Raw genomic sequence first — 14,065 nt, 5'->3', positions numbered from 1 at the left:
CCTGAGGGCTGTGGTCTGGACCCGTCCCCTCATGGTAGTTCAGGTCTGAGTCCCTGTGACCCTGAGGGCTGTGGTCTGGACCCGTCCCCTCATGGTGGTTCAGGTCTGAGTCCCTGTGAACCTGAGGGCTGTGGTCTGGACCCGTCCCCTCATGGTGGTTCAGGTCTGAGTCCCTGTGACCCTGAGGGCTGTGGTCTGGACCCGTCCCCTCATGGTGGTTCAGGTCTGAGTCCCTGTGACCCTGAGGGCTGTGGTCTGGACCCGTCCCCTCATGGTGGTTCAGGTCTGAGTCCCTGTGACCCTGAGGGCTGTGGTCTGGACCCGTCCCCTCATGGTGGTTCAGGTCTGAGTCCCTGTGAACCTGAGGGCTGTGGTCTGGACCCGTCCCCTCATGGTGGTTCAGGTCTGAGTCCCTGTGACCCTGAGGGCTGTGGTCTGGACCCGTCCCCTCATGGTAGTTCAGGTCTGAGTCCCTGTGACCCTGAGGGCTGTGGTCTGGACCCGTCCCCTCATGGTGGTTCAGGTCTGAGTCCCTGTGAACCTGAGGGCTGTGGTCTGGACCCGTCCCCTCATGGTGGTTCAGGTCTGAGTCCCTGTGACCCTGAGGGCTGTGGTCTGGACCCGTCCCCTCATGGTGGTTCAGGTCTGAGTCCCTGTGACCCTGAGGGCTGTGGTCTGGACCCGTCCCCTCATGGTGGTTCAGGTCTGAGTCCCTGTGACCCTGAGGGCTGTGGTCTGGACCCGTCCCCTCATGGTGGTTCAGGTCTGAGTCCCTGTGAACCTGAGGGCTGTGGTCTGGACCCGTCCCCTCATGGTGGTTCAGGTCTGAGTCCCTGTGACCCTGAGGGCTGTGGTCTGGACCCTGGTGCTCCTGGTCCCCCGTGGCAGAGTGGTCTCAGGCGAGGGGCCGGACTAAGAACGCCTCACAAAGACTCTACGGACAAACCAGGAAGAGAAGGAGAGACCCTGCCCCGAGGAAGCCCGGGGCCCCCGTCTGGAGCCAGAACCAGGAGGACCCTCTGGGGTCGGGGCGCTGCTGCACGGGGGGCAGTGAGGATGAGGGGCCTGGAGGGTCCAGACCCGGGCAGCAGAGGCTCTGGGGACGTGGAGCGTCTCCTCTCTGTGGGGGAAGGAGCCGGAGCGGGCAGAGCTGTCAGCTGATCACCATCTGGGGATGAGTGGGTCAGAGGACGGGGAAGGTTCTGGACAGACCGGGTAAACCCAAACCAGTAGTGCGGGTGAACTGGGACCGTCTGGAGGAGGCCCCTGTCCCAGAGACCTTCACCTCACACCTCCGGAGGAGCTTTTCTGGCGTCCCTGTGGAGGTCGGGGGCATCGAACCGGAGCGGGCGATGTTCAAAGCTTCCACTGCTGAAGCTGCAGCGGTGAGCTGTGGCCTCAAGGTCTCAGGGGCCTCAAGGGGCGGGGACCCTGGAGCACCGTGGTGGACCCCGGGGGTCAGGGGTCCCCCTGAAGAAGGAGGCCTTCAGGATCTGGTCTCCCAGAAGACTCCGGAGGTGGTTCTGAGGTCCCCACAGGTCTGAAGGGCTGCAGCCTCTGCTGGGTCAGAGGCAAAGCAGCGGGTGTGGGAGGAGTTCACACAAGTCCTGGAGAAGGACTTTGGGGGGCACCGAGGTGCTTCTGGACCACCATTCAGCACCTCAGGAGGGGGACACGGGGAGCCGTCCAAGCTGTTCACAGTAAGGACGGGACGCTGGTGCCCTCAGCTGATGAGGTCATGGGGTGGTGGAAGGACTCTGAGGAAGTCCTGAATGGCTCTGGGGCTGGAGGGGCCGTCCTGGTCCTGGTCCTGGTCCTGGTCCTGGTCCTGGTCCTGGTCCACATGTCTCTGACACACTGGTGGAAGTCTGGGACAGTGCCGAGGGAGTGGCAGACCGGGGTGGTGGTTCCTGTTCAGAAAGGGGGACCAGAGGGTGTGAGCCAGTTCCAGGGGGATCACACTCCTCAGCCTCCCTGGTGAAGTCGACTCCAAGGTGCTGGAAAGGAGGTTGGTCCTGTAGAACCTCAGACTGAAGAGGAACCAGGTGGATCCAGTCCTGGACCTGGACCAGGACCAGCTCTGCACTCTCCAGGATCCTGGAGGGGGTCTGGGAGTGTGCCCATCCGGTCTACATGTGCTTTGTGGATCTGGAGAAGGCCCATGACCGGGTCCCTGGAGATACTGTGGGAGGTGCTGGGGGAGTCTGGGGGGAGGGGGTCACTTCTGAGGGGGTCCAGTCTCTGTACCCCCAAAGAGAGAGCTGAGTCCGGATCCTGGGCAGTGAGTCGGAGTGGTTCCTGGTGGGGGTCGGCCTCCTCCAGGGGGGCACTCTGTCCCCAATCCTGTTTGTGGTTTTCATGGACAGGATATGGAGGCGTAGTCGTGGTGGGGAGGGGCTGCAGTTGCTCTACCGCACCGTTGTGATGAACAGAGATCTGAGGAAGACAAAGCTCTGGATCTACCCTCAGTCCTGGTTCCTACCCTCACCTGTGGTCCTGAAAGCTGGGTCAGGACCCAAAGAACCAGGTCCAGGTCAGGACCCAAAGAACCAGGTCCAGGTCACGACCCAAAGAACCAGGTCCAGGTCAGGACCCAAAGAACCAGGTCCAGGTCAGGACCCACAGAACCAGGTCCAGGTCACGACCCAAAGAACCAGGTCCAGGTCAGGACCCACAGAACCAGGTCCAGGTCAGGACCCAAAGAACCAGGTCCAGGTCAGGACCCACAGAACCAGGTCCAGGTCAGGACCCAAAGAACCAGGTCCAGGTCAGGACCCAAAGAACCAGGTCCAGGTCAGGACCCACAGAACCAGGTCCAAGCGTGTGAAGTGTGTTTCCTCAGGAGGGGGTCTGGAGTCTCCCTTAGAGAGAGGGGGAGAAGTTCAGCATCCGTGAGGAACTCGGAGTAGAGCCGCTGCTCCTTTGTGTTGAAAGGAGCCAGTTGAGGTGGTTCAGGATCATCTGGTCTGGATGAACCCTGGGCGCCTCCCTAGGGAGGTGTTCCAGGCACGTCCAGCTGGGAGGAGGCCTCGGGGAAGACCCAGGACCAGGTGCAGAGATTAGATTGTCCTGGCTGCTGCCCCTGAGACCTGATCCAGGATCAGAGGCTGGAGCTGCTGCCCCTGAGACCTGATCCAGGATCAGAGGCTGGAGCTGCTGCCCCTGAGACCTGATCCAGGATCAGAGGCTGGAGCTGCCGCCCCTGAGACCTGATCCAGGATCAGAGGCTGGAGCTGCCGCCCCTGAGACCTGATCCAGGATCAGAGGCTGGAGCTGCTGCTCCTGAGACCTGATCCAGGATCAGAGGCTGGGGCTGCTGCCCCTGAGACCTGATCCAGGATCAGAGTCTGAAGATGAGATGAATCTGATTTAACAAAAATAATAATAATAATGATTAAACTATAAACACTTCCTCCACAGGCCGCAGGTGTCAGTGTCGTCACATCCGCCATAAAACTGAAGAGCGAAGAAGAAAAAGATGCTTTTATTCTGAAAACCCGAGCCCGGAAGCCTTCCTGATGGTCCTCCAGCAGCGAAGAAGAAGGAGAAGCAGACTGTCAGTTAGCATTAGCATTAGCCGCAGTTTTCTGATTTCTGGAAACGAAGAAGAAGAAGATTTGAGTTCACAGTGACGTCACTGACGTAAGTCCACGTCACGGTTTTTTCCCGATCGTTTTAAAACGTTAAACCGGAAATAGGACGCAATAACGAGCTAACTGACGTCACAGAGTTAGCATAAGAGCTAACGAGCTGACGTCACTGTAGCAGAAAGTGTGTGTGTGTGTGTGTGTGTGTGTGTGTGTGTGTGTGTGTGTGTGTGTGTGTGTGTGTGTGTGTGTGTGTGTGTGTGTGTGTGTGTGTGTGTGTGTGTGTGTGTGTGTGTGTGTGTGTGTGTGTGTGTGTGTGTGTGTGAGAGGTCTGTGTCTCTGTCCTCAGGTGTGTGTCTCCTCAGGTGTGTGTCTCTGTCCTCAGGTGTGTGTCTCTGTCCTCAGGTGTGTGTCCTCAGGTGTGTGTCCTCAGGTGTGTGTCTCTGTCCTCAGGTGTGTGTCTCTGTCCTCAGGTGTGTGTCTCTGTCCTCAGGTGTGTGTGTCCTCAGGTGTGTGTCTCTGTCCTCAGGTGTGTGTCTCTGTCCTCAGGTGTGTGTGTCCTCAGGTGTGTGTGTCCTCAGGTGTGTGTGTCCTCAGGTGTTTGTCTCTGTCCCCAGGTGTGTGTGTCCTCAGGTGTGTGTGTCCTCAGGTGTGTGTCCTCAGGTGTGTGTCCTCAGGTGTGTGTGTCCTCAGGTGTGTGTCCTCAGGTGTGTCTCTGTCCTCAGGTGTGTGTCCTCAGGTGTTTGTCTCTGTCCTCAGGTGTGTGTCCTCAGGTGTGTCTCTGTCCTCAGGTGTGTGTGTCCTCAGGTGTGTGTCCTCAGGTGTGTCTCTGTCCTCAGGTGTGTGTGTCCTCAGGTGTGTGTCCTCAGGTGTGTCTCTGTCCTCAGGTGTGTGTGTCCTCAGGTGTGTGTCCTCAGGTGTTTGTCTCTGTCCTCAGGTGTGTGTGTCCTCAGGTGTGTGTGTCCTCAGGTGTGTGTCCTCAGGTGTGTGTCTCTGTCCTCAGGTGTCTCTGTCCTCAGGTGTGTGTGTCCTCAGTTGGTGTCTCTGTCCTCAGGTGTGTGTGTCCTCAGGTGTGTGTCCTCAGGTGTGTGTGTCCTCAGGTGTGTGTCCTCAGGTGTGTGTCTCTGTCCCCAGGTGTGATGTGGCGTGATGTCTCTGGCGGCGGCGCTGCAGCAGAGGATCAGCTGTGCTCAGGCGTTGCTGCAGCGGGCGCAGCATCGGTGCCACGGCGTGGAGGGTCAGCAGAAGCTGTGCGGTAAACTGCGAGCGGAGCTGCGCTTCCTGCGGCGCGTGGACGCCGGCGAGCTGCAGGTGAAAGAGTCGCACCTGCGCAGCACCAACCTCACGCACCTGACCGCCATCGTGGAGTCGGCGGAGAGCCTGGAGGGCGTGGTCGCTCTGCTGCACGTCTTCACCTACCGGGACGGCGCCGGCTGCCGGCAGACGCTGGTGGTGGACGTGGTGGCGAACGGCGGACACACGTGGGTGAAGGCGGTGGGGCGGAAGGCGGAGGCGCTGCACAACATCTGGCAGGGGCGGGGCCAGTACGGCGACAAGAGCATCATCACGCAGGCCGAGGACTTCCTGCTCGCCAGCCGCCAGCAGCCCGTGGAGTACCAACCCCCCCGCGTCGTCTTCGCCTTCTACAACGGCGTCTCGTGCCCAATGGCCGACCGCCTCAGGGACATGGGCGTGGCCGTCCGCGGGGACATCGTCGCCGTCAACGCCGTGATGACGGAGGAGGAGGAGGAGGACGAGGACGAGGAGGAGGAGGCGGCTGAAGGTCACGATGAGGAGGACGACGAGGACGAGGACGACGAGGAGGTAGAGTCTGAGGGGACCCGGGTCGACCGCGGCGCCGTGGTGGCCAGTCTGGCGTTCCCGGCTCAGGTGCAGGTGGAGGAGTGCCGGCGCGTGAACCTGGACATCACCACGCTCATCACGTACGTGTCGTCGCTGAGTCACGGCCGCTGTCACTTCACCTTCAAGGAGCCCGTGCTGACGGAGCAGGCGGCGCAGGAGCGCGGCGTGCAGGTGCTGCCGCAGCTCGACGCCTTCATGGCGGGAAAGGAGTTGTTCGCCTGCCGCGCCGCCGTCGCTGACTTCCAGCTGATCCTGGACACGTTGGGCGGGCCGGGCGAGAAGGAGCGCGCTCAGGCGCTGCTCGCCCGCATCCACCTGGTGGACGACCGGCCGTCGGAGCGCACGCTGCGCCTCACGCCCAGCGCCAAGGTCAACCGCCGCTCGCTCATGATCTTTGGCACCGGAGACTCGCTGAGAGCCGTTACCATGACGGCGAACAGCCGGTTCGTCAGGGCGGCGGCCAATCAGGGCGTCCGATACAGCGTGTTCGTCCACCAACCACGAGCTCTGACGGAGGGGAAGGAGTGGAGGGCCACGCCCATCTGACGCACACTTCCTGTTCAGGGGCTGATGGGAGTTGAGTTTGTGAGGTCACTTCCTGCTCTGCTCTCATTGGTCACAGGAGGTCACATGGTAGCACTGTGACATCACACCCACCTGTTTATGCCCTTTCACAATAAAGTTCACTGAGTGAGATCAAAGGTTTGTGTTTGTTTATCCGAGAAACATTTAAACATTTATTTATATTAAATAACAAATTATTATTAATATATAAACTTTATATATTTAATAATAATCTTTATATCAGATTATTCCGATCAGAGACGACCAATCAGAGAGGAGCAGCTGCAGTCACGTGATGTTTCCAGTGAAGTTTGTTTCTGTTTTGATCCAAATCTCCACGAGTTTCACATCAAATCTGTTCGATGCACTTCAGCTCTGTGGAGGACGCACGTCTGTCAATCAAGAGGCATAAAAGCATAAAACTATAAAACTATAAAAACACAAAAGCATAAAAACAGATGAAATAATGTTTGTTTAAAGGTCACAGAGGAAAATAACTGATGATGTTATTTTAAATATTAATATTTAAAAACCCTGGAGCTCCTCAGTGAGCTATAAGGATGATATATGAATATAAGATAATAATTATGTATTTATATAAATACATAATTATTATTTAATGATGTAAATATAAAAACTTACTTAATCAGCTGTCAGACGCGTGTTCGTGCTTTTATTTTGAAAGGGTGGGAGCGGATGTGTGTGTCCAGGCTAATGAGTAGCAGGTGTTAGCAGTTAGCACGGATAATATTTAATGTGTTTCTTATATTTAATATTTTTAACATAATAAAGTCGGTTCAGCCTCAGACGCGGGGCGGAGATGCCGTCGGTGTCCCCGGACATGGAGCTGCAGACTCTGGCGGAGGTGAGCAGCCCGCACCGGCTAGCATCGGAGCTAACAGCTGGAGCCGTCCACACGCATGGCCCAGTGTTAGCTTAGTGAGACAAATGCTAAAAACAGCCCCGGCCTCAGAAGAGAGCTGCGGAACTTTAATGTTTTTAAAATGTTTTTAATGTTTTTAAAATGTTTTTAAAATGTTTTAAATGTTTTTAATGTTTTTAAAATGTTTTTAAAATGTTTTAATGTTTTTAATGTTTTAATGTTTTTAATGTTTTTAAAATGTTTTTAATGTTTAAAGATTTTTATTTTTTTTTAAATATTTTGATGTTTAAATGTTTTTAAATGTTTTGTTTTCACTTTCTTGTTATTTTAAACATTTTCTTTGTAAGAATCAGTTTTTCTTCACTTTTATGATTAAAACCTGCTGATCCTGGATCAGGTCTCAGGGGCAGCAGCCTCTGGTCCTGGATCAGGTCTAAGGGGCTCCAGCCTCTGATCCTGGATCAGGTCTAAGGGGCTCCAGCCTCTGATCCTGGATCAGGTCTCAGGGGCAGCAGCTCCAGCCTCTGGTCCTGGATCAGGTCTCAGGGGCAGCAGCTCCAGCCTCTGGTCCTGGATCAGGTCTCAGGGGCAGCAGCTCCAGCCTCTGATCCTGGATCAGGTCTCAGGGGCAGCAGCTCCAGCCTCTGATCCTGGATCAGGTCTCAGGAGCTCCAGCCTCTGATCCTGGATCAGGTCTCAGTGTCAGTACAGGTTTATATTATATTATATTATATTAATGATGTGACTCAGTGTCAGTACAGGTTTATATTATATTATATTATATTAATGATGTGTCTCAGTGTCAGTACAGGTTTATATTATATTATATTATATTAATGATGTGACTCAGTGTCAGTACAGGTTTATATTATATTATATTATATTAATGATGTGACTCAGTGTCAGTACAGGTTTATATTATATTATATTATATTAATGATGTGTCTCAGTGTCAGTACAGGTTTATATTATATTATATTATATTATATTAATGATGTGTCTCAGTGTCAGTACAGGTTTATATTATATTATATTATATTATATTAATGATGTGACTCAGTGTCAGTACAGGTTTATATTATATTATATTATATTATATTAATGATGTGACTCAGTGTCAGTACAGGTTTATATTATATTATATTATATTATATTAATGATGTGACTCAGTGTCAGTACAGGTTTATATTATATTATATTATATTATATTAATGATGTGACTCAGTGTCAGTACAGGTTTATATTATATTATATTATATTAATGATGTGACTCAGTGTCAGTACAGGTTTATATTATATTATATTATATTAATGATGTGACTCAGTGTCAGTACAGGTTTATATTATATTATATTATATTAATGATGTGACTCAGTGTCAGTACAGGTTTATATTATATTATATTATATTAATGATGTGTCTCAGTGTCAGTACAGGTTTATATTATATTATATTATATTAATGATGTGACTCAGTGTCAGTACAGGTTTATATTATATTATATTATATTAATGATGTGACTCAGTGTCAGTACAGGTTTATATTATATTATATTATATTAATGATGTGACTCAGTGTCAGTACAGGTTTATATTATATTATATTATATTATATTAATGATGTGACTCAGTGTCAGTACAGGTTTATATTATATTATATTATATTAATGATGTGACTCAGTGTCAGTACAGGTTTATATTATATTATATTATATTATATTAATGATGTGACTCAGTGTCAGTACAGGTTTATATTATATTATATTATATTAATGATGTGACTCAGTGTCAGTACAGGTTTATATTATATTATATTATATTAATGATGTGACTCAGTGTCAGTACAGGTTTATATTATATTATATTATATTATATTAATGATGTGACTCAGTGTCAGTACAGGTTTATATTATATTATATTATATTAATGATGTGTCTCAGTGTCAGTACAGGTTTATATTATATTATATTATATTAATGATGTGACTCAGTGTCAGTACAGGTTTATATTATATTATATTATATTATATTAATGATGTGACTCAGTGTCAGTACAGGTTTATATTATATTATATTATATTATATTAATGATGTGTCTCAGTGTCAGTACAGGTTTATATTATATTATATTATATTAATGATGTGACTCAGTGTCAGTACAGGTTTATATTATATTATATTATATTAATGATGTGACTCAGTGTCAGTACAGGTTTATATTATATTATATTATATTATATTAATGATGTGTCTCAGTGTCAGTACAGGTTTATATTATATTATATTATATTAATGATGTGACTCAGTGTCAGTACAGGTTTATATTATATTATATTATATTAATGATGTGTCTCAGTGTCAGTACAGGTTTATATTATATTATATTATATTAATGATGTGTCTCAGTGTCAGTACAGGTTTATATTATATTATATTATATTAATGATGTGTCTCAGTGTCAGTACAGGTTTATATTATATTATATTATATTAATGATGTGTCTCAGTGTCAGTACAGGTTTATATTATATTATATTATATTAATGATGTGTCTCAGTGTCAGTACAGGTTTATATTATATTATATTATATTATATTAATGATGTGACTCAGTGTCAGTACAGGTTTATATTATATTATATTATATTAATGATGTGTCTCAGTGTCAGTACAGGTTTATATTATATTATATTATATTAATGATGTGTCTCAGTGTCAGTACAGGTTTATATTATATTATATTATATTATATTAATGATGTGACTCAGTGTCAGTACAGGTTTATATTATATTATATTATATTAATGATGTGTCTCAGTGTCAGTACAGGTTTATATTATATTATATTATATTATATTAATGATGTGACTCAGTGTCAGTACAGGTTTATATTATATTATATTATATTATATTAATGATGTGTCTCAGTGTCAGTACAGGTTTATATTATATTATATTATATTAATGATGTGTCTCAGTGTCAGTACAGGTTTATATTATATTATATTATATTAATGATGTGACTCAGTGTCAGTACAGGTTTATATTATATTATATTATATTATATTAATGATGTGTCTCAGTGTCAGTACAGGTTTATATTATATTATATTATATTATATTAATGATGTGTCTCAGTGTCAGTACAGGTTTATATTATATTATATTATATTATATTAATGATGTGTCTCAGTGTCAGTACAGGTTTATATTATATTATATTATATTATATTAATGATGTGACTCAGTGTCAGTACAGGTTTATATTATATTATATTATATTATATTAATGATGTGACTCAGTGTCAGTACAGGTTTATATTATATTATATTATATTATATTAATGATGTGACTCAGTGTCAGTACAGGTTTATATTATATTATATTATATTATATTAATGATGTGACTCAGTGTCAGTACAGGTTTATATTATATTATATTATATTAATGATGTGACTCAGTGTCAGTACAGGTTTATATTATATTATATTATATTATATTAATGATGTGACTCAGTGTCAGTACAGGTTTATATTATATTATATTATATTATATTAATGATGTGACTCAGTGTCAGTACAGGTTTATATTATATTATATTATATTAATGATGTGACTCAGTGTCAGTACAGGTTTATATTATATTATATTATATTAATGATGTGACTCAGTGTCAGTACAGGTTTATATTATATTATATTATATTATATTAATGATGTGACTCAGTGTCAGTACAGGTTTATATTATATTATATTATATTAATGATGTGACTCAGTGTCAGTACAGGTTTATATTATATTATATTATATTAATGATGTGACTCAGTGTCAGTACAGGTTTATATTATATTATATTATATTAATGATGTGTCTCAGTGTCAGTACAGGTTTATATTATATTATATTATATTAATGATGTGTCTCAGTGTCAGTACAGGTTTATATTATATTATATTATATTATATTAATGATGTGTCTCAGTGTCAGTACAGGTTTATATTATATTATATTATATTATATTAATGATGTGTCTCAGTGTCAGTACAGGTTTATATTATATTATATTATATTAATGATGTGACTCAGTGTCAGTACAGGTTTATATTATATTATATTATATTAATGATGTGACTCAGTGTCAGTACAGGTTTATATTATATTATATTATATTATATTAATGATGTGTCTCAGTGTCAGTACAGGTTTATATTATATTATATTATATTATATTAATGATGTGTCTCAGTGTCAGTACAGGTTTATATTATATTATATTATATTAATGATGTGTCTCAGTGTCAGTACAGGTTTATATTATATTATATTATATTAATGATGTGTCTCAGTGTCAGTACAGGTTTATATTATATTATATTATATTATATTAATGATGTGTCTCAGTGTCAGTACAGGTTTATATTATATTATATTATATTATATTAATGATGTGTCTCAGTGTCAGTACAGGTTTATATTATATTATATTATATTATATTAATGATGTGTCTCAGTGTCAGTACAGGTTTATATTATATTATATTATATTAATGATGTGTCTCAGTGTCAGTACAGGTTTATATTATATTATATTATATTAATGATGTGTCTCAGTGTCAGTACAGGTTTATATTATATTATATTATATTAATGATGTGTCTCAGTGTCAGTACAGGTTTATATTATATTATATTATATTAATGATGTGTCTCAGTGTCAGTACAGGTTTATATTATATTATATTATATTAATGATGTGTCTCAGTGTCAGTACAGGTTTATATTATATTATATTATATTAATGATGTGTCTCAGTGTCAGTACAGGTTTATATTATATTATATTATATTAATGATGTGTCTCAGTGTCAGTACAGGTTTATATTATATTATATTATATTATATTAATGATGTGACTCAGTGTCAGTACAGGTTTATATTATATTATATTATATTAATGATGTGTCTCAGTGTCAGTACAGGTTTATATTATATTATATTATATTATATTAATGATGTGTCTCAGTGTCAGTACAGGTTTATATTATATTATATTATATTAATGATGTGTCTCAGTGTCAGTACAGGTTTATATTATATTATATTATATTATATTAATGATGTGTCTCAGTGTCAGTACAGGTTTATATTATATTATATTATATTAATGATGTGTCTCAGTGTCAGTACAGGTTTATATTATATTATATTATATTAATGATGTGTCTCAGTGTCAGTACAGGTTTATATTATATTATATTATATTAATGATGTGACTCAGTGTCAGTACAGGTTTATATTATATTATATTATATTATATTAATGATGTGTCTCAGTGTCAGTACAGGTTTATATTATATTATATTATATTATATTAATGATGTGACTCAGTGTCAGTACAGGTTTATATTATATTATATTATATTAATGATGTGTCTCAGTGTCAGTACAGGTTTATATTATATTATATTATATTATATTAATGATGTGTCTCAGTGTCAGTACAGGTTTATATTATATTATATTATATTAATGATGTGTCTCAGTGTCAGTACAGGTTTATATTATATTATATTATATTAATGATGTGACTCAGTGTCAGTACAGGTTTATATTATATTATATTATATTAATGATGTGACTCAGTGTCAGTACAGGTTTATATTATATTATATTATATTATATTAATGATGTGACTCAGTGTCAGTACAGGTTTATATTATATTATATTATATTAATGATGTGACTCAGTGTCAGTACAGGTTTATATTATATTATATTATATTAATGATGTGACTCAGTGTCAGTACAGGTTTATATTATATTATATTATATTATATTAATGATGTGACTCAGTGTCAGTACAGGTTTATATTATATTATATTATATTAATGATGTGTCTCAGTGTCAGTACAGGTTTATATTATATTATATTATATTAATGATGTGACTCAGTGTCAGTACAGGTTTATATTATATTATATTATATTAATGATGTGACTCAGTGTCAGTACAGGTTTATATTATATTATATTATATTAATGATGTGACTCAGTGTCAGTACAGGTTTATATTATATTATATTATATTAATGATGTGTCTCAGTGTCAGTACAGGTTTATATTATATTATATTATATTAATGATGTGACTCAGTGTCAGTACAGGTTTATATTATATTATATTATATTAATGATGTGTCTCAGTGTCAGTACAGGTTTATATTATATTATATTATATTAATGATGTGTCTCAGTGTCAGTACAGGTTTATATTATATTATATTATATTATATTAATGATGTGACTCAGTGTCAGTACAGGTTTATATTATATTATATTATATTATATTAATGATGTGTCTCAGTGTCAGTACAGGTTTATATTATATTATATTATATTATATTAATGATGTGACTCAGTGTCAGTACAGGTTTATATTATATTATATTATATTAATGATGTGTCTCAGTGTCAGTACAGGTTTATATTATATTATATTATATTAATGATGTGTCTCAGTGTCAGTACAGGTTTATATTATATTATATTATATTATATTAATGATGTGACTCAGTGTCAGTACAGGTTTATATTATATTATATTATATTAATGATGTGACTCAGTGTCAGTACAGGTTTATATTATATTATATTATATTAATGATGTGTCTCAGTGTCAGTACAGGTTTATATTATATTATATTATATTATATTAATGATGTGACTCAGTGTCAGTACAGGTTTATATTATATTATATTATATTAATGATGTGTCTCAGTGTCAGTACAGGTTTATATTATATTATATTATATTATATTAATGATGTGACTCAGTGTCAGTACAGGTTTATATTATATTATATTATATATTAATGATGTGACTCAGTGTCAGTACAGGTTTATATTATATTATATTATATTATATTAATGATGTGTCTCAGTGTCAGTACAGGTTTATATTATATTATATTATATTATATTAATGATGTGTCTCAGTGTCAGTACAGGTTTATATTATATTATATTATATTATATTAATGATGTGTCTCAGTGTCAGTACAGGTTTATATTATATTATATTATATTAATGATGTGACTCAGTGTCAGTACAGGTTTATATTATATTATATTATATTAATGATGTGACTCAGTGTCAGTACAGGTTTATATTA

At 41.0% G+C, this 14,065-nt stretch overlaps 1 protein-coding gene across 1 annotated transcript; it reads left to right on the top strand.

Annotated features, from left to right (window-relative positions):
* The first annotated feature begins 3,519 nt into the window (after positions 1 to 3,519).
* cUnh7orf25 (chromosome Un C7orf25 homolog) lies at positions 3,520 to 6,140 on the top strand. The gene is made up of 2 exons (XM_083928418.1): positions 3,520 to 3,642; positions 4,722 to 6,140. Exon 2 carries the CDS (start codon positions 4,737 to 4,739, stop codon positions 5,994 to 5,996), a length of 1,260 nt encoding a protein of 419 aa, XP_083784544.1. The 5' UTR covers positions 3,520 to 3,642; positions 4,722 to 4,736; the 3' UTR covers positions 5,997 to 6,140.
* The last annotated feature ends 7,925 nt before the right edge of the window (positions 6,141 to 14,065 follow it).

Source organism: Echiichthys vipera (genome assembly GCF_963691815.1).
Source record: "Echiichthys vipera genome assembly, chromosome: 15".
NCBI classification, from domain to species: Eukaryota; Metazoa; Chordata; class Actinopteri; order Perciformes; family Trachinidae; genus Echiichthys; species Echiichthys vipera.
The sequence above is the reverse complement of the archived record's forward strand: the minus strand, read 5'-3'. Positions and strand labels throughout refer to the sequence as shown.